Below are 21,745 nucleotides of genomic sequence, written 5' to 3' on the forward strand. Positions count from 1 at the left end.
CTCTAGGTGCATGGGCTTCAGCAGTCGCGGCACGCGGGCTCAGTAGTTGTGGCTCACGGGCTCTAGAGCACAGGCTCAGTAGTTGCTCCATGTGGGATCTTCCCAGACCAGGGATTGAACCCATGTCCCCTGCATTGGTAGGCGGATTCTTAACCACTGCGCCACCAGGGAAGTCCCCATCTCTAAGTTTAGAGTAAACTTAGAAGAAAAGGAGGAGGAATCATAAGTAAGATACCCAATAATAAGGATTTCTCCCTCCCTTCTATCTTTAACTACAGTGATTTTCACTTCAGAAAATGGAAGAATCAAGTAATTTACTTCCTCCTACATTTTTCCTCAAGCCAAGAGGCAACAAACAGGAGAATGAGGGCTATAGCCTCACCAAAGATTATTTCTCCCTAACTAAACATAAAATGCTACTTTAGATGTATGGCTTATACATGTGCAATAGTTGCTTTTAACAAAACAAAAAAGACATTAAGTAGCTAATGAAGTTAGCTCTAAGACCACCTACCTCTCCAGGGTGCAATCTATCCCAGTTTTCATTAATGTATGTCATAAGCTCAAGTTCAGAATCAAAGTATTTCTTCTTGTGAATAACACTTAGGTTGTAAAGGCATAGGTGTGCTATATCTACCCTGGAATCCAAAAATAATCAAACCTTATGAAAACAATGTTTTTGGTTATTGTTTAAAAATCACACAATATTTTTATAAAACCAGCAATTAAAAAATCCAAAGTATTTAGGTGAACAGAGGGTTAATATCACAAGTCATATTCACAATAAGTCATTACATATGAAAATAAATGAAAAACATTAACTAAACATTTAATTTATCCTGAATAGTAAAAATTAAAAGATATTTGATTTCTTGAAATACATTCAAAGAGGACCTGACTGTAAGAAAAAATAACTTATGATCTAAAATTTCATGTTTTTGCTACTACATAAGCTACAAAATGGATCACACTTTAACAGACTTTTATCTGATTCATGAATTAAATCTTATCTTTTCCTAAAATATGTAAAATATTTGACAAAAATTTCTAAGCACTTACTATAAACATTTTCAGTAAATCTCCAAAATTCATCATACTTCCCATGCCCAAGGATTACTTAACTGAGGCAGAAATTGGCATATTTGTTATAAGACGTTTCTCTGTTCTACTGATGCTATTCTGAAGGCCCAAAAGAACTAGAAACATGAATAAGAATTTTGAAGATCTAAAAGATATTTGAAAGTTACTTTTTATGCCATTAGAAACTGAATGGCCTTACTACTTCAGCAATAAAACTAGATAATCTTTGGGGAAGATGACATCATGCTTGAGGATAAATACAGGAAAAGAAATAAAGCCAGGCATAAAGAAGAACAAATTTTTATTTAAGGTAAGTAAATGTATACAGAAAGTTTCATCCTGTAGATTTAAAAATATGGCTCTTTTTTGTTCCTTAACAGAAATGTCCGTACTTACCATTGTAATGGTAGACGTTTGAGGTATTCTGGTCCAGAACTGCAGACAGAGCAAATAAATGTATAAAACCTAAGGAAAAAAGAAAAGTTATATACTGAGTAATCAAGAATACATATAAATTATTTAACAATTAAAATTAATATTCAGCAAGTGCAAGTCCTACAATTGACATAAGGACTGATACACAAAGCAAAATATAATTTGAATAATGACACTGTGCTTTAAAGAGTTTCTTTTCCAGTAATGACAAATAATAAAATAGTTTGTATATGGGGGAAAGGGGCAATTTTTTTTTAACCATTAGAGACCTTCAGAGTTCACATACAGATTGATATACAGGCATAGTTTACTATGGCTTGTGTGTAACGGGAATTGTGATGGCTACTCCTATACACATTGTCACTTTTCAATGCTCAAAACAACATGGTAGAAAAAGCCCAGGAGACAAGCTGACCTTCCTAAGGTCAGAAAGACAATAAATCACATAAGCTAAGATCTAAACCCAGAGTTTTTGATGTTACATTTAGTGATCTAATTTTTCTTCTAGAGCTCTCTCTGCTATTTCATGCTCTCTTAATCCAAAAAGACATTAGGTCTATCTCTGAGGTTCTTTGGATCCCCTTGAGGTTCTTTAAAAGAAGGTACCAATGAGAATAGTTTAGAGTACTGTGGGGCAATAGGTACAAATATGTTCACTGGTCAAATACTTAAAAGCTTTCTGCAATATCCAAAAGTACAAAAATTATGTGCTTTTTAAAATTATATATAATTTAAGTATATTAAACAATATATTCCCAAGGTGAACCTTTTACAAATCACTATTAAAACTACTTTTAGAAATGTGAAAATGAAAAAACATAAATACAATTTTAAAAAGCTAAAAAAAAAATCAGTCAAATGCCCTTCTCTCACCTGTCTCCAAATAGCATTGGCTTTTGAAGGCATTGCACACAAGCTTCATGAAACCACTGTTTACATTTGCAGCACTGTAGCATCTTTAAATACCAGCTATAAGAAAAAATTTAAGATTAAAATTACTACCTTTCATGAGGTAAAGTTTAAAAAAAAACAACGACAAAAGTGACATACAGAATATAGTTCTGATTACAGTATCACATTTCTGGTATATTTAGTGCTAAACTTTTTCTTCCCAAAAAGGTTATTAATACTGACCATTTCATTCCTCTTCTCTTTTATCCATGAGAATTTATAAGCTCTTGAAAGCTACATCTACTATTTCTAATCAATAAGTGCCTGGGTCCTAAATTAGTAAAGGATCTTTGTGAAGCCTGGGATTTTTTCACATCAACAGTCTCAGAGGTCACTGATATGTAGAGCTATTTGTCTCATATACCAAATAGCCATAGGCAACTTTATGCCTTCACTGTGTTTCTATTATTCTTGTTCCTTATAATGAAAAGAAAAGGAGTACAGCAATTTAATAAATTTGGTTAACATAACCACAAATCTAATCTAAGACTCCACCAGGTATGAAGGCTTTGTGACAGATTTTGTTCTCTTTCAGATGGCTGAAGATGCTAAAACTGAATCTTCAGCTAAAGATATCCTCTCTTTTTAGTTAGTACATGGTTTTAATATCCTTACTTGCCACCCAAATAACGCCTTTTCTTCAAATAATTCTTTTGCTCAGTAAGTTAGCCCCACGTTAATTTTAAGCCATACACAGGCAAAGGCAAGATGCTACTAGTAAGGTCATTCATTCATCAAAAGACTAATGAATACTATGTTCTAGGTACTCTGTTAGGTGTTAAAGTGTTAGCAATATCAAACATAGTTCATGAAGTCATAGTACTTAAAGAACAATGAACAATCTGCTTCATAAAATAATGTCTATAAACTAAGATGCTAGGTATAAATGAGTAAAGGAGAAAGATCAATCTCTAGGTTCACTTTAGCTCTTATAAATGATTTAAAGAAACCAGAGAGAATGCTTCTTAAACCTGCAGGCAACCAAAAACTGAGAAATGTTATAAAAATGTTAAACCACAAATAAAAATTCCATAAGACTAGAGACAAGGTAGAATGAAGAACTAAAATTTCATTCATTTACATATTCATTTATTCATGTTTTCATCACTGAACATCTTATATGTCCCAGCATTCTTCTAGAGAGCAGCCCTGTCTTAAGAGAAACATGGAGTCTGATAAGATTTAAGAAACCAATAATTATAATTTAATAGAGTTAAATGTAAAGTTATCCACTAACATTTTTTTAAATGTAGTACAAATACATGATGCACAATTTGGTTTAATATCAGCTTGTATGAAAAAAAGAACTAAAAGCTTTAGTTTTAGTTGTCCATCTACAAACCCATAATGAGCCAAAAGAATATGATGGGACGACCAAAAAGGGGTAATACAATCTTTCCTTGCAACAACAGAAGCATAATATCTAGAACTCTAATAGCTTCGTTATATTCTGTCAGACTAGTCTTGGAAACACTGCATTTTGTAATCATGGCACCATTATTTCAAGAGTAAACTTTCAAAAACTGAAAAGCAACAAAGACAGAGTTTGGAAAACACGTCATAAAGAATGTTTGATAGGAATGCAGATTTTAGCCTAGAAAAGAGAACACTTGGTATGTGAGTCATGGGAGTGGGAAATACGATTACTGGATTTAAGTATTTTAAGAGCTACCTCCTAAGAAAGATAAGATGCATGTGTTTAGTTACAAAGAGCAGAACTAGAACCAGTGATCAGAAGTTAAAGGTAAATTTCTAAACATTCTTAGTTAGAACTCTGACTCACTTATTTAGCAAACATTTAATGATAAAGATTAATAAAACTACAGCTTCTAATCCCTCCCAATTTTCTTTATTGATACTTTCATGCATTTACAATTCACTATCACTCCCATACCACAATCAATAACAAAAATAAAGTGGACAATATAAGCAATTAAAAATTAAGGGCATTAAATAACCATATTTACTTACTCTCCAGGGCCTCCACAATAGCAGTAACATTGCTGGACATTGGTTTTATGACCTGCATCCCATTCAAGGTCTGCCACACTATAGGGTAATGTTTGCTTCATGACTTGCAATGCTTTGGCATTTGGTCCTTTCTTAAGCGCACCACCCCTCTATATTAGAGGGAAAAAGTTATTTAAAAGAGTGAAGGATAAAATTTTAAATACAATTCTATAATTTTAAAATGCTTCTGAAACTTATGAAGAAATTTCCATTCTAAATTTCTTACCATATCACAAACTGTTTGACCAATAATAATCTTTATTTATTTTGTTGTCTTTTCTTTCAAATTATTGCCCCAAGACCACTATCAGAAAATAAGTGCAAGAATAGTTGCAAGTCACTTAAGCATCATTAGTCAAACAATAATCGTACCTCTTTCTACCCAAGATTGATTGCTCATTTCATTCAAATAAACTTTCAACGTACACAATCATTACGTTGATAGTGTCTTACAAATTCCATTTAGGGCGTTAGCCCAAAACACTTAAAAGATACCTTTGTTGTTGTTGCAAAAACACACTGTCGACAGAGCCATTTTTCATCTGAATCAATCACACTGGAATCAATATGAGGTGTGTGACACAACTGATGATATCCTTAATATCAAAAAAAGCATAAAGCAAATTCTCTTTTATTAATAAATACTGCAACACAATTTAAAGAAGGCATTTTAGTATTCTCTTTTCCTACGTTAATATATTTACAACTGATGACTAAACTTATGGTAACAGCTTCAAATTACCAATGTAAAGAATTTTTAATCATTAATCTTCAACAGGGGCATTAAGTATGTAATAAAACTTTTCCACAAGATTAAAAAAAAATCAATGTTTACCTTGGCCACACTTGTCACATATAACCATTTCATTGGGAGCTTCTGAATACTCTTCTTGACATATTGTACAGACCATTTCCCCACTTCCAGTGGCTCCTGAAATATTTAAAATATACATAAAGAATTGTTCCATATAACAAAACCACATTTTTACTCAGTGAGTAGCCCATATTGGCAATGTCTGTTTCCTAGATCATAATGGTATTTTCTCAAGGCAAAGCACTACACACAAAATGCTCTCTCTCTGCTCCTTATCTGTGTTCTTCCTACCTTTAACTTAAGATGCCTCACTGTCTACATTCATAATTTAATCTGCTTTTTGGCAGAGGGCATAATTTAAACTGCTCTCAGGCAGGATCCCTTACTATTTACTTCCAATATTCCCACCCTCTTGGGAGGCAAGAGAAGGGGATGTTTTGTGAACACTAGAACTACTCTCCAGAACACACACCTACCCATGAACATTACTCACTCACCCTACACTGTAACATCATGAGACTAAAGAAAAGGGGCAAGGAAGATCCGCCAATGACTCCCTACTCTCAAGATTCAGAACACTTCTTTTTACTTACTAATTTATAAAAAAGGCTGAACACTAATTATTTGATCTCCAGCTTCTGAAATCTGGAACTATGGTGTCAAACAACATACCTAAACAATATCCCACTGAAACAAAAATGAGGGGTTCCAGTTATTAATTACATTTTACCTGAATAGGTAAGTTATTTCTTCCTTAAACATTTTTATTCTAAAAACAATTTTATTCTGCAAAATTTAGAATATAATTTTATCACTTTAGCACAATTATTTCCAATAATCTCTTCTCATGAATTTCAATATACATAGTTAAAATACTAATATATACACTTTATTCACATACCAACAATAATAAAAAGGTACAATTTTGTGCTATGAGCCAGCATTGTGTTAGGCTCTTGATACATATTATTTTAATTCCACAATTTATTAGATACACATCCTATTTATAGAGAAGAACTGAATCTCAGAAAGATAAAGTATCTAATCCAAGTACCTTCAGTCACAGAGTATCAAGGCTAGGATTCAAACCCAGATACACCAGAGTCCATATTCTCTCCACTGTGAGATGCTTCTTTTCATTAATACTATGTAATGTTTTTTCCATCAAAAGCATTTCTCACACTGTAGTTTTCAAACGTATAACTTCTAAAAGCTGTATAATATTCTGTCCAGTGGAAAGAACCAAGTTTACTTTATTATGACTCTATTCTTAGATATGCAGGTTACCAAATTTTTTGCTTGTTCGTTTTTTGCATTTTTCCTTTTTTGTTTTGGCTCTTGTCCTCTCTCCTCTCCTCTCCCAGGCTTTGTTTGCTTGGCTTCCCATAGTTTCTCAGTTTATGGCTCCAGTCACGAGAGCGGCCAGACTGAGCCTAGAACCTCTCAGTCCAAATCTGCAACTTCCTGGAAAAGGACCAATAGCCCAGATTGTGGTAGGTGCCTGATCTGACTCCCACTATAACCATGTGGACTGGTGTAAGAGAAGGCAGTTCCTCGTAAAAGAGGGTGCTGATCCGTCAAACAATATGTGTTCACCCTCAGGAAACAATCCTGAGGAAGCAGAGAATTGCCTTTACTTGTGAAATCCAACATGTCTTTTTTATCATCAAGTTTACAAAAACTTTCTGTGTAGCTTAGTGGGCTTCTATAGTCTCCCTCACTCTAAAATGACTATAAAGCCACTTCATCTTAGATATGCCAAATTTTTTGTTGTTGTTAAAAGAAAGCTACAGCAAATATTTTTCATCTAGATTTTTTACTTATGAATTACTTCTTTTGAATAAACTGCTACAAATGAGTCTGCTGTACAGATGAAAGCATATAAAACATCTTTATGTATTTAATGCAACTATTAAATATCCAATAGAAATTTACATTGCCACCAGCAGTGTATCATTTTCACAGAAACCATAACAGTATTAGGTATTAAGATTAAAAATCCTTTTAAAATTATTTAATGGTTTTAATATACTATCTCCCTGTTGTAATGTACACTTCTTTGACTACTAATATGACTATACATTGTTCCTACTTATGAAAAATTTTTAAAAGAATCTTATGAGTGAAATTACTATAATTTATTAAGTTATTTTGATGTATAACTACTATAAGCAGGATCCTTACAGGAAGAAAACTACTAAAGCTACACTCCACACTGACATCTGCCATATTGCAATTTTCAGGTTCACTTACTCATTCTATATCAACTGCAAGTTACATACATGTGTGCTACTTTCTGGGTGTTACAAAGAGTTAAATGGCCAAGGAGCTGTCCTATCTCATTATGAGGATAGTAAAAGGAGCCAGCGAGGAAAAAACAACCACAGACCACTGAACTGATATACTGGATATGCCACATGTAGGACAAGACCCCCTCCACTTTCACAACAACTTTCTATCTATGTACAACTGGTTTTCTTCTTCCCTTCTGGAAGGGAGGAAGGATGGGAGGGAGGGAAAAAAACACAAAGACAGACCTATATTTAACCCACAGCAAACTCAAAATGGTAGAAAAGTTGAAAGGGACACATAGTTAATACAACGGGAACAGAAGCAGTATAACATGTTTCAGTTCCACCAGAGAGAACCATATTTACAAACTAAGTAAAAGGGATAATTCTGTATGCAGGGTAATGAGATCTGTTCAATATTACTACTGCTGGAGACCTCCTATCTGCCTCCTATTCCTTTCCTCACTGACCCCTCAATTTGAGATTCAAAACATAACTTTAGACCTTTAAACTGATCAGTCCTAAAAACTGTAAAAAGTTTCTTTCACTAGAAAGACATTTTACTAGAGTAACAGCTATTGAGTTCTCCACCTAATCCCTGAGTACCATGTATAAAAATGGCAACTACAACATTCCAATTCCTTAACCAAAACTTTTTTTATTCTTTAAAAAAAAACTAAGAGTGAAATCAAGAAATTGAACACAGCAGTAACCTACCATAAAGTCGCATTTGGGATTCAAATTAAAAACTCAATTGATAAATACTTTACAGAATGTCTCCTTTCTACAGGGGGAGATATAAAAACACCTTAGTGCAGGCCCATTAACCCATTAAAAGGATACCAAAAGTGGGGCTTTAGTGTGCAGCTGAAGTACTCAGATTTTTACTATTCATAATTTTTTATAAAGCACTTTCCATGAAATAGATACCTGAAAAAAATACCTTTATTTAGCAGATTCAAAAAACATACAGTAATTATAGCTTGCAAAAATAAAAAGCATAACAAGAAACATACCTATAACCAAACCAAAGCATACCTGTATTCATTTTTACTTGTACCCAAATGCAGCCTCATTTTCCCATCTAAACATAAAAAACCGTAACTAAGCAGTAATTTTAAACTATTCTTATCAATGAATATTTCTAGCATTCTAAAGGTATTTAATAGTCCTAATTCCCCAAAACATCTGGCAAACAGTATGTTCTCAATAAATATTAGCTCTCTATATTACTTTGTACTAATGCAGGCAAGTAACAGCAAAGGTGAAGTCGTGTTACTCATATTAGTAACTAAAATTTTTCTTCAAAGTTCTTAGAAGGGTCCTAACAATAATTTATACATGTGCGCATCAGTGATGCATCTGTCGTCTAATCTATCTTACCCTAACAGAGCAATTCTTGTTCTTCTTATGGTCTATAAAATAGATTATAACTCCTTGAAGACTCTGAAGAATACACGGATTTTTTTAGTTATCTTAATACACTGTACTAAACAGAAAGCACTAGAAAATGACAAGCTGAAGAAAATAAAATTTTAGTGTAAACCGTGTCCAAGGGAAATAGTAGCACCTGCCTGTTTGAATGTCCTTCCAGAGAACCCAGGATTTAGAACTGTCTTCAAATATGATGAAGCAGCTCTGTTTCAATATGTTTATCTGAAATACAGAGGAAAACTTATGGTGACTTCTTTTAAAATCAAAACCACGAAGTTAAATTTCAATCCAATATTATTAAAAGTTTACTACAGAAACTGCAAAAGGTATTAAGGTAACTTGCCTTTTTGATAGTTCCAAGATAAAACAAGCCATCTGACCATCTAGCTAGGACATCCTGACCCTCTTCAAATTTACATGCTGGCTTTTTGACTTTATGTCCATCCTGTAAAGACAGCTTGGTCAAGGATGTTGGGGTCTTTTGGTTTCGACGTAAAGGAGACCGCTTGTGGACCAGTGAATTACCTGCCCCTGTAGAGTCTCTGTTTAGGAAATAAATAACCATATATAAGACTGACTGAAAGGGAGGGGTTATCTGTATGTGTATGGCTGATTCACTCTGTTGTGCTGTGGAGGCTAACACAACATTGTAAAGCAACCATACTCCAATAAAAATTAATAAAATGAAACAGAACAGGACTGATTTACTTATAGAGCTTATTTTATAACAATCATATATTTCATGTATTAATCAAATGTTTTTACTTACTGAAAACCTTACATTTAGGGAAAATACTAACAAGTACCTCAAATCATAAAAACTCCAGAAACAAAGAAGCTTAAAATAAAATGATAGCAGTTGTCAATATTCATTCAATGAGGCCAGGATTCAGCAACCACTCCAAGGTAACATATTCAGGGCAGCTCTCATCAAAATGACAGCTGTAAGTTGAAGTGGGTAGGCCATGGTCATAAGCAAAGGATGCCGTGAATCTCATATCTAGGTTTAGATAAACTAAAAGAAGCTGCATGGTATAATTTCATAAGCACTTGATAAAGAATAAAAATGATTAGGCCAACAGATACACACTACTATATGTAAAACAGATAAACAACAAGGACCTACTGTATAGCACAGGAAACAATATTCAATATCTTGTAATAAGCTATAATAGGAAAGAATCAGAAAAAGAATACATATATAGGGACTTCTCTGGCAGTACAGGGTTAAGATTCCACGCTCCCAATGCAGGGGTCACTGGTCAATCCCTGGTCAGGGAACTAAGACCCTGCATGCCATGTGAACAAAAAAAAAGAATACATACATATACACATATATACATATATGTATAACTGAATCGCTTTGCTGTACACATGAAACACTGCAAATCAACTGTACTTCAGCTTAAGAAAAGATTATGCCACATGTAGTTAAAACACACTAACCAGTGACTCTGGGTAGTTGGGTACATTCAACCCACTGGAAGGGTAGTCATGACCTACCTCCAGGGAATCACTACTGAATTAAGCCTTGTTTATTGACGGGAATGTGTCACAGTCCCTCAAATATGCAGAATGGAAGTTTAAAAAAAAAAAAACTAAAAGCCACCAATTTCACAAATCATACTCAACTGAGAAGCCAATTATAAGATCACTTACATTTTTTAAGCATAAGACCCCAAAATTACATACTCCAAAATTACATTGTAACTTATATATCAGTTATTGTATAAACAGCATAGCGTACCACCAACAGCTTTCTTAAAGAAAACAAAGCCGTATTTGTTTGGTTTCACTTTCCCAATTTAGATTTTTTTTACTAACTAAACATACAACAGTACGTAAAACTAGATAGACGATAATTCAAAAACAGTATAAAAGTTAAGTAAAAACAAAACAAATAGGGAAGAAAAAAAATGTTTCCAATTGGGAATACCTATTTTCATTACCTATAAGGATAAACAAATTCTGGGAAATTCTGTCATAAACTACAACATGAACAAACCTTAAAGACATTACGCTAAAGCAAAATCAGCCAGACAAAATGGAAAAATACTGTATAATTCCACTTACATAAGGTTATAAGAGCAGTCAAATTGATAGAGACAGAGAGTAGAATGGGGATTACCAGTGGCTTGGAGGAGGGAGGAGAAACTCTACACACTTCTAAAGTGTACAGAGTTTCAGTTTGAAAGATACACTACATTTTAAAAATATACAAAGGAATATGGGCTTCCCTGGTGGTGCAGTAATTGAGAATCCACCTTCCAATGCCCAGGACATAGGTTAGAGCCCTGGTCCGGGAAGATCTCAAATGCCACGAAGCAACTAAGCTCGTGCACCACAGCTGCTGAGCCTGTGCTCTGGAGCCCGTGAACCACAACTACTAAAGCCCACGTGCCTAGAGCCCATGCTCCGCAACAAGAGAAGCCACCACAATGAGAAGCTCACACACTGCAACAAAGAGTGGCCCCCACTCGCCAAAACTAGAGAGAGCCCAGGCACAGCGGCAAAGACCCAATGCAGCCAAAAATAAATAAATAAATAAAATTTATTAAAAAACTTAAAATTAAAAAAAAATTAAAATATCCAAAGGAATAATGACTGATAGCATCCCACATTTGCTAAAAAAACATTCATCTATATAACCAAGAAGTTAAACAGACTCCAAGTAGGATAAATGCAAAGAGATACACATCCAGACAAACCACAGTAAAAATGCTGAAAGACAGAGAAAATCTTGAAAGCAGCAAGAAAAATAATTCATCACATGCAAAGAAACCCCAGTAAGGTTAACTACTCATCAGAAACAATGAAGGCCAGAAGGCAGTGAAATGACATATTCAAAGCACTGAAAGAAAAAAAACTGTCAATCAAGAATCTTATATCCAGCAAAACTGTCTTTCAAAAATGAAGGTGAAATAAAGATACTCCCAGATAAACAAAACCTGAGAGAATTTGTTGCTAGCAGAGCTACCTTACAAGAAATAAAGGAGGTTCTTAAGGTTGAAATTAAGTAAACCAAGGTAGAAATTCAAATACACACACACACACACACACACACAAAACAAAGAACACTAGGAAAAGTAATAAGGTAATTATAAAAGACAGTATAAATGCATATCTCCTCTAAAGGAAACATATGGAAAAATATGTACATAACTGTATTGTTAGGCCTATAACATACAAGAATGTAATATATTTGACAATAAGAGCACAGAGATGTTGGTGGGAACAAAATTGTATTTAAGTAATGACACCAGATGGCAGCTCCAACCCATAGGAACAGATCTAGGAAACTAAAAATGGTAAGTAAAGTAAATATAAGTGAAATGAGTGTGTCAAGAAAGTATCCACCATATACCAAAGCAAGTCACTGTTTCACGTAAAAAATGGTGTTCCATGGAAAAGCTACTAGCTCAGCCAGCAACTCAAACAATGGCATTAATACTTTATATATATATATATTTCCTATTCTGTCACACATAACATTAAAAACCTGAACTCAAGATTAAGATTTAGTGAAAATAATTTCTACTGTTTCATCAAGAATGTTCTTGAATGAAATAGGGTTTTCTGCGTGTGTGTGCACATGTGTGTTTTGTTTGTTTTACTGTGAGTGCTCAAAAATAAAGAATGCTAGCACAGTTTGATGCCTTGTTTCATGCTAAGGCACACAGCAGTCTGACCAAACACTGTGTTTACGCCATTGTACAAATGTCAACACAGTGGGAAAGCAAACAACATCTTAGTATTATCATGAAAATAGTTTAGACCTTGCAGACCACCTGAAAGGACCCATGGATCACATTTTAAGAGCCATGCTCTAAATAAAGGAATATATATTGTCATACATTATTGTCAGAGTCAGCTGTAAGGAAAAGGCACTTCAATACTATACTTAGAAGGGTTAAAAGACTTAAAAGCCTGACAAGATGAGTCCTAGATAAGTAAAAATGGAGAATGAGTCACTACAATAAATTTTATCAGCACGAATGCTCAATGCCAGGCTGAGAACTTTCTCCAGACAGTGAAACAATACCTTTAAATCACAGTATGAAAGCTACAAATCCAGTGGTCACAGCAGCACTTTGCTTCCCTTAAGTTAAAAAAACTAACTGAAAGCCTGAGCAACCTAATTAATTATGGGTGAGAAATGACCTCAACAGAATGCAAGGGTGATTACAATGACCTAGAGCCTTCCAATTCTAGAGTGGAAGATGTACAAAAATCAAAACTGCAAACATTCCCAAATAGTTTCATATGCTCTGCTATTGCTTCAACAAATTCCCTCCCTTTTTCACCTTTGATGGCAAGGTCTGTCCCCATCTTACGCTCCATTATATTACTCCCACTACACGAGGACATGTATGTCCTTAGATCTTAAGAAATGAACCATTAAAAATTTTTTTTTCCATCTCCTAGTGTTTCCACCTAGTGTTTCTGGTGTATCGTGTATCAACAGTACCTAATCTAATAACACTTGCCCTTGATTCCTTATGACCCCCTCCCACTACAACCTCCTTATTGTTTCCCTTCCATTTACAGCCAAACCTCTGGGGAAAAGTTACTTGAGTGATTACTATGTGCTCAACCACACATTAAGCTTTCTGCATATTTATTCTTTCACAGATCATTTGTTAAGCCCCCATTATGAGCCATTTACTGTGCCAGCGGAACAGAGATAATACTCAGAACAATGTTATGGAGACATTTTTACAGATAACAATTTCACAGATCCCTTTTTACATATGAAAAAACTGTAACTCTAAGAAGACAGATTAAATAACTTGACCAAGGTTATAGAATTACAGACCAGAGCCAGCATTCAATAAATCTTTCTACTGGCACCTTCCCAGTAGCATTCAACTATTCTTAAAAACTTGCAAGGATCGAGGTGGGAAAAGAGGAGAACTAAAATTCCCTTGATTCCTTCTGCCCCTCCCACCACTTCCTATTATTTCTTCCCTCTCATTCACAGCCAAACCTTTGGGAGAAAGTTATACACATTTAACTGTCTCTGCTCTTACAGTCATTCCCATTTAGTCTGAAACCCACTGCAACACACACCACCACTCTCCCACCCAAACATTCCACCAAAACCAGGGAATGTGTGTGTTACTCTTATTCACAGTTGTATCCTCAATGCTCTATATAGGGCAGGGTACATAAAAGTCAGAAAGGTTATATGGAATTTATAAAGTTCAAATTCAATTCAAAAACATCTATATTTAAAGTAACATATTTTCTAAAAATGAATCTATGCACAAATAATCTGTTTGCTCTGAGTAAACAAGAGACTCTAATTCACATTCTAAGGCAAATGCACACCAATATTTTATCCATATAAACATGGAGAACATAAATCATGTATTATATAAAACTGCTTTAATAAACAGACATTCTGTAAAATTATTACCCTCTTTTAAAATTCCTCTGCCCCTAAATTAGACATTATGGTCATAATAAAGCTATTTCATGTGTGGATTGTAAAAAAATAAAAGAAAAAAAGAAAATTCCTCTGCCCAAAGAAATTTTAGAGAAAGCAAATAAAGGGTAAATGATCCAATGACCCATAATACCATAACTCAAACATAACTAGGATAAACAATGTACATCTTCCCCTCTAAGGAACTTCCCCCCATTTTTTAACATATTTCTTGGAGTATAATTGCTTTACAATGGTGTGTTAGTTTCTGCTGTATAACAAAGTGAATCAGCTATACATATACATATATCCCCGTATCTCCTCCCTTTTGTGTCTCCCTCCCACCTCCCCATCCCACCCCTCTAGGTGGTCACAAAGCACTGAGCTGATCTCCCTGTGCTATCCCCCCATTACTGTCACTGATTACTTCCCTCCTCTCTAGAATGTATGCTTTACTAGAAGTTAAATTGATTTTTAGAATTTATTATTTCCTCTCTGATTACAAAGGTAAACATGCAGCTGTTGAAATAAATAATAGAGAAATCAAAACTGAAAATTCCCCATGCTACTTCCTGAAAAGTAATGATGAAAAGAAAACTGTTCATCTCCTGATTTTTCTTACATATAAAATCCATATGTAGATATAATTTACATACGTTTTAAAAGAAGTGGATTATTATTACATGTAGTGCTCTACAAGCTTTCTCACATAACAATGTATCTTAGCCTATGTAATGTCCATCTGTATAATAAAAGTATGTAAGATAATCTTTCCATCAGCTGTTAAGCTACTTTCCAACTATTACCCAACTGAGGAACATTGAGGATTTTCTAGTGTTTTACTATTACAGGCAATAATACAAAGTTCATCCTTTTACATTTTATTTTTAAAGTATTCCAAATACTATATAAGATAAATTCATAAAGAATAATTACTATATCAAAGAATATGCATTTTCCCTTTTATTGTAGAAAATTATAAATATATACAAAAGTAGACAAGTATAATGAACCATCAGATATTCACCATCCAGTTTCAATTATCATCTCATGACGAATACTGTTTCATTTAAACACCCCATTTCCTCCAAACCCATATTATGTATATATTTAATGTGATACATATTGTCAAATGAATCTCAAAAGTGGTACCAATAACACTCTGACACTGGACTTCCCTGGTGGTGCAGTGGTTAAGGATCCGCCTGCCAATGCAAGGGACACAGATTTGAGCCCTGGTCAGGGAATATCCCACACGCTGCAGAGCAACTAAGCCTGGGCGCCACAACTACTGAGCCTGAGCTCTAGAGCCCACATGCCACAACTACTGAAACCCACACACCTAGAGCCCGTGCTCTGCAACAATACAGGTCACCACACGAGAAGTCTGCGCACCGCAACAAGAGTAGCCCTACTCGCCACAACTAGAAAAAGCCCGGGCGCAGCAACAAAGACCCAAAACAGCCAAACACAAAATTTAATTAATTAATTAATTAATTTTTAAAAACCAACACTCTGACACTATCAGAGTAGTACCTGATGGCCCACACCTTCACCAATGGAGTGAGCAAAAAAAAAAAAAAAAAAATGGAGTGAGCATTATCCTTTTGCTATTTGACAACACACACAAGCACAAATTTCCATCTACATTTCTATTATTGAGAAGCTTTTTTTCCCCATAAATTTGTTAACAATTTGTATGTCTTCTGGGAACTGCAGTTGATGATCTTTGCCTGTTTTTAAAACTGAAATGTTAATCCTTTCCATAATGATTTTCAAGAGCATCTTACATACTTTGAACTTCATTATTATATAAGTTGGAAATATTCTTCCCAGTTCATATACTGTAAAAGTTCCTTCATAAATAGACCTTTTGATTGGGAGAATAGTGCTTCTGGGTGCTCAGTTGACTCTGGTCTATGGCTACAAAGCTGTATCTCTCATCCTGCATCAAGGCTACGCTGGCTCTCATGTTTAAGTCAAACCTGAGAAATTTACACAGAAAGCCGAAACAAATAAAGGAGCTGGCCTACCTGCCCGTTCCTTAAGCTCTGTACTCCCTACCTTTGCTGTTGGGTTATGAATGCTCTTCTCAACACCCATTAAATCTCCAGTCCGTACCTTTTCTTTTTACAGGATGTTAAGAGTGTCTAGAATACTCCTGCTTCTCCCAAATGGAGTTGATGCAAGCTAAATTTCACAGTATTGGGCAGATAATCTTTAGCATATAAATTCAATGAAATTCCAGTAAAAACCCCAGCAGAATTTTTTGAGGTCAAACACTTCAGAAAATTAATATGAAAAAGTAAAAGTCCTAGAATAACTAAGTCAACTTTTAAAAGGAAGAACAAAGAGGTGAAGACTTGCCCTACCAGATACTGTGACACATTCCAGAGAAAACTCTTCTGTACTGGTAAGAGACAATCTATAACACCAGTTGAACAAAACAGGTATTTCCAAAACAGATCTATTTATGGGAAATTGTTAATGATAAAAATGATACTACAAGTCTGTACATACAGGATGTATTATTTACTAAACAGTGTTGGAGAAAATGGCTCACTTAAACGGAGAAACAGCTGTATCCCTAGTTCACAATACACAAAAAGGTGAACTCCAAATGGACCAAAGACATAAAGGTAAAATGTAAAACTTGAAATCTAACTGGAAAATGTAGAATATTGTTTTGATCTTGGAAGTGGAGCATACATTCAAAAACATGGAAAGATTCTGCAAAAGTGTTGATAAAAACAGAAACAGAACAAAATATATAGCACAATTATCATTTATGCAAACTGAAAAAATGCATACATAACACCACCAAATATTTTATAAGGACACATACATATACAGGATGCATATTAAATATATTCAAGTGGGTATGTTAAGACAATTGGTAAATGAGAGCAGGGATGTGACTAAGGATTGGGGAAACTGGACAAATCCTGACCACAGACTTGGGATGACGTATCACACTCATAACATATGATACAGGTAACTGAGCAGCAGGAGTCGAATCGTATTTCAACAATACTCACTACTACTATTACTATTTGCTTTTGAAATTTGATGACACACACATACAGACTATTTCTATCTATAATGCTATTATTACTAGAGTAGCATTTTTTTTTCATCACTACTACTGATATCCATCTTGAAGGAGACTGCCTGGACAAAAAAGTTTCTTCCCTTGAAATCAAGTGGAGTCCAAGGGTTTAAGCCACTCCTTCCTTCTTGTTTTACTACTCATACAGTAAATAAGACCCTAACTCAAGAACTTGAGAACTGGATATATAATTCAAACAGTGTGGCTTTTTTTCTCCCCCAGCCATTCCCCAACTTATTCCCCCAGCTAACTAGGAAACTTTCTGATTGTTACTTGTGAGACCATGGACAGTTTATTTCATCTGTCTGAGATAATCTGTGGAGATGACTACAAGGCTAATATTAAAATACGTGAGGGGGCCAGACAGCCCGGGCGCTGAGGGAGCTGAGACTCCCTTGTTCCCGGGCACCGCATCTCTTGTCCAAGGGGGTCCTAGGGGTGCCAAGCAGGAGGGATCCAGGAGACACTGGGTGCCACCAGCGCATCCTTCCAGCCATGAGCACCCAGCAGGATAAATCGCCCAACAAAGGAACATCGAAGACACCAGTCAGATTTTTCCCACAGTTCTCTACGGGTCTTGGTGCTCCACCGGGGCGTCAGGCCTGAGCCTCTGAGGTGGGAGAGCCGAGTTCAGGACACTGAACCACCAGAGATCTCCTGGCCCCACGTAATATCAATCGGCGAGAGCTTTCCCAGAGACCTCTGTCTCAACGCTAAGACCCAGCTCCACTCAATGATCAACAAGCACCAGTGCTGGACACCCTGTGCCAAACAACTAGCAAGACAGGAACATAACCTCATTCATTAGGAGAAAGGCTGCCTAAAATCATACTAAGTTCACAGACACCCCAAAACACACCACCGGAAGCAGTCCTGCCCACCAGAAAGACAACATCCAGCCTCATCCACCAGAACACAGGCACCAGTCCCCTCCACCAGGAAACCTACACAAGCCACTGAACCAACCTTACCCACTGGGGGCAGACACCAAAAACAATGGGAACTAAAAACCTGTAGCCAGAGAAAAGGTGACCCCAAACACACTAAGTTAAGCAAAATAGGAAGACAGAGAAATACGCAGCAGATGAAGGAGCAAGGTAAAAACCCGCCAGACCAAACAAATGAAGAGGAAATAGGCAGGCTACCTGAAAAAGCATTCAGAGTAATGACAGTAAACATGATCCAAAATCTTGCAAATAGAATAGGGAAAATACAAGAAACATTTAACAAGGACCTTAAAGAATTAAAGAGCAAACAATGATGAACAACACAATAAATGAAATTAAAAATTCTCTGGAAAGAATCAACAGCAGAATAACTGAGGCAGGAGAACGGATAAGTGACCTGGAAGATAAAATAGTGAAAATAACTACTACAGAGCAGAAGAAAGAAGAAAGAATGAAAAAAATTGAGGACAGTCTCAGAGACCTCTGGGACAACAGTAAATGCACCAACATTCGAATTATAGGGGTCCCAGAAGAAGAGAAAAACAAAGAGACTGAAAAAATATTTGAAGAGATTATAGTTGCAAACTTCCCTAATATGGGAAAGGAATAAATCCAAGAAGAAACACGTCAAGACACATATTAATCAAACTATCAAAAATTAAATACAAAGAAAAAATATTAAAAGCAGAAAGGGAAAAGCAACAAATAACATACTATGGAATCCCCATAAGGTTAACAGCTGATCTTTCAGCAGAAACTCTGCAAGCCAGAAGGGAGTGGCAGGACATATTTAAAGTGATGACACGGAAAAACCTACAACCAAGATTACTCTACCCAGCAAGGATCTCACTCAGATTCAATGGAGAAATTAAAAACTTTACAGACAAGCAAAAGCTAAGAGAATTCAGCACCACCAAACCAGCTTTACAACAAACGCTAAAGGAACTTCTCTAGGCAGGAAACACAAGAGAAGGAAAAGACCTACAATAACAAACCCAAAACAATTAAGAAAATGGTCACAGGAACATACATCTAGATAATTACCTTAAATGTAAACTGATTAAATGTTCCAACTAAAAGACACAGACTGGCTGAATGGATACAAAAACAAGCCCTGTATATATGCTGTCTACAAGAGACCCACTTTAGACCTAGGGACACGTATAGACTGACAGTGAGGGGATGGAAAAAGATATTCCATGCAAATGGGAATCAAAAGAAAGCTGGAGTAGCAATTCTCATATCAGACAAAATAGACTTTAAAATAAAGACTATTACAAGAGACAAAGAAAGACACTACATAATGATCAAGGGATCAATCCAAGAAGAAGATATAACAATTGTAAATATTTATGCACCCAACATAGGAGCACCTCAATACATAAGGCAAATGTTAACAGCCACAAAAGGGGAAATCGACAGTAACACAATCATAGTAGGGGACTTTAACACCCCACTTTCACCAATAGACAGATCATCCAAAATGAAAATAAATAAGGAAACACAAGCTTTAAATGATACATTAAACAAGATGGACTTAACTGATATTTTTAGGACATTCCATCCAAAACAACAGAATACACTTTCTTCTCAAGTGCTAATGGAACATTCTCCAGGATAGATCATATCTTGGGTCACAAATCAAGCCTTGGTAAATTTAAGAAAACTGAAATCATATCATGTATCTTTTCCAACCACAGCACTATGAGACTAGATATCAATTACAGGAAAAAATCTGTAAAAAATACAAATACATGGAGGCTAAACACTACACTACTTAATAACCAAGAGATCACTGAAGAAATTGAAGAGGATATCAAAAAATACCTAGAAACAAATTACAATGAAAACACAACGACTCAAAATTATGGGATGCAGCAAAGCAGTTCTAAGAGGGAAGTTCATAGCAATAGATTCCTACCTCAAGAAACAAGAAACATCTCAAATAAACAACCTAACCTTACACCTAAAGTAATTAGAGAAAGAAGAATAAAAAACCCCCAAAGTTACCAGAAGGAAACAAATCATAAAGATCAGATCAGAAATAAATGAAAAAGAAATGAAGGAAACAATAGCAAAGATCAATAAAACTAGAAGCTGGTTCTTTGAGAAGATAAAATTGATAAAGCATTAACCAGACTATAAAGAAAAAAAGGGAGAAGACTCAAATCAATAAAATTAGAAATGAAAAAGAAGTAACAACTGACACTGCAGAAATACAAAGGATCGTGAGAGATTACTACAAGCAACTTTATGCCAAAAACATGGACAACCTGAAAGAAGTGGAAAAATTCTTAGAAAAGCACAACCTTCCAAGACTGAACCAGAAGAAATAGAAAATATAAACAGACCAATCACAAGCACTGAAATTGAAACTGTGATTAAAAATCTTCCATCAAACAAAAGCCCAGGACCAGATGGCTTCACAGGCGAATTCTATCAAACATTTAGAGAAGAGCTACCACCTATCCTTCTCAAACTCTTCCAAAATATAGAAGAGGGAGGAACACTCCCAAACTCATTCCATGAGGCCACCATCACCCTGATACCTCAACCAGACAAAGATGTCACAAAGAAAGAAAACTACAGGCCAATAGCACTGATGAACACAGATGCAAAAATCCTCAACAAAATACTAGCAAACAGAATCCGACAGCACATTAAAAGGATCATACACCATGATCAAGCGGGGTTTATCCCAGGAATGCAAGCATTCTCCAATATATGCAAATCAATCAATGTAATACACCATATTAACAAACTGAAGGATAAAAACCAAATGATCATCTCAATAGATGCAGGAAAAGCTTTCGACAAAATTCAACACCCATTTATGATAAAAACCCTCCAGAAAGTAGGCATAGAGGGAACTTACCTCAGCATAATAAAGGTCATATATGACGAACCCACATCCAACATCGTTCTCAATGGTGAAAAAGTGAAACCATTTCCACTAAGATCAGGAACAAGGCAAGGTAGCCCACTCTCACCACTATTATTCAACATAGTTTTGGAAGTTTTAGCCACAGCAATCAAAGAAAAAGAAATAAAAAGAATCCAAATAGTAAAACAAGAAGTAAAGCTGTCACTGTTTACACATGACATGATACTATACATAAAGAATCCTAAAGACACTACCAGAAAACTAGAGCTAATCACTGAATTTGGTAAAGTAGCAGGATACAAAATTAATGCACAGAAATCTCTGGCATTCCTATACACTAATGATGAAAAATCTGAAAGAGA

The 21,745-nt window shown here is 35.3% G+C and overlaps 1 protein-coding gene across 4 annotated transcripts in view; it reads right to left on the minus strand.

Annotated features, from left to right (window-relative positions):
* The window catches only part of MTF2 (metal response element binding transcription factor 2), an 84,870-nt gene that overhangs the window by 17,084 nt on the left and 46,041 nt on the right, over positions 1–21,745 (minus strand). For 2 of the 4 annotated variants that reach the window (XM_022553299.3, XM_089919513.1), the window contains exons 2-9: positions 9,359–9,557; positions 9,156–9,237; positions 5,312–5,407; positions 4,972–5,072; positions 4,438–4,586; positions 2,389–2,484; positions 1,477–1,545; positions 515–638 (exon numbers count right to left, since the gene is read on the minus strand). In XM_022553299.3, coding sequence (XP_022409007.1) covers positions 515–638; positions 1,477–1,545; positions 2,389–2,484; positions 4,438–4,586; positions 4,972–5,072; positions 5,312–5,407; positions 9,156–9,237; positions 9,359–9,557 — 916 coding nt within the window. Of the gene's footprint in view, positions 1–514; positions 639–1,476; positions 1,546–2,388; positions 2,485–4,437; positions 4,587–4,971; positions 5,073–5,311; positions 5,408–9,151; positions 9,238–9,358; positions 9,558–21,745 lie in introns of those variants that run through there. The other 2 variants (XM_089919520.1, XM_089919508.1) reach the window with 2 other exon arrangements.

The sequence above is a fragment of the Delphinapterus leucas genome, chromosome 1 (assembly GCF_059928025.1).
Source record: "Delphinapterus leucas isolate spDelLeu-1000000601 "Yukka" chromosome 1, BTC_Dleu_Yukka2, whole genome shotgun sequence".
Lineage (NCBI taxonomy): Eukaryota > Metazoa > Chordata > Mammalia > Artiodactyla > Monodontidae > Delphinapterus > Delphinapterus leucas.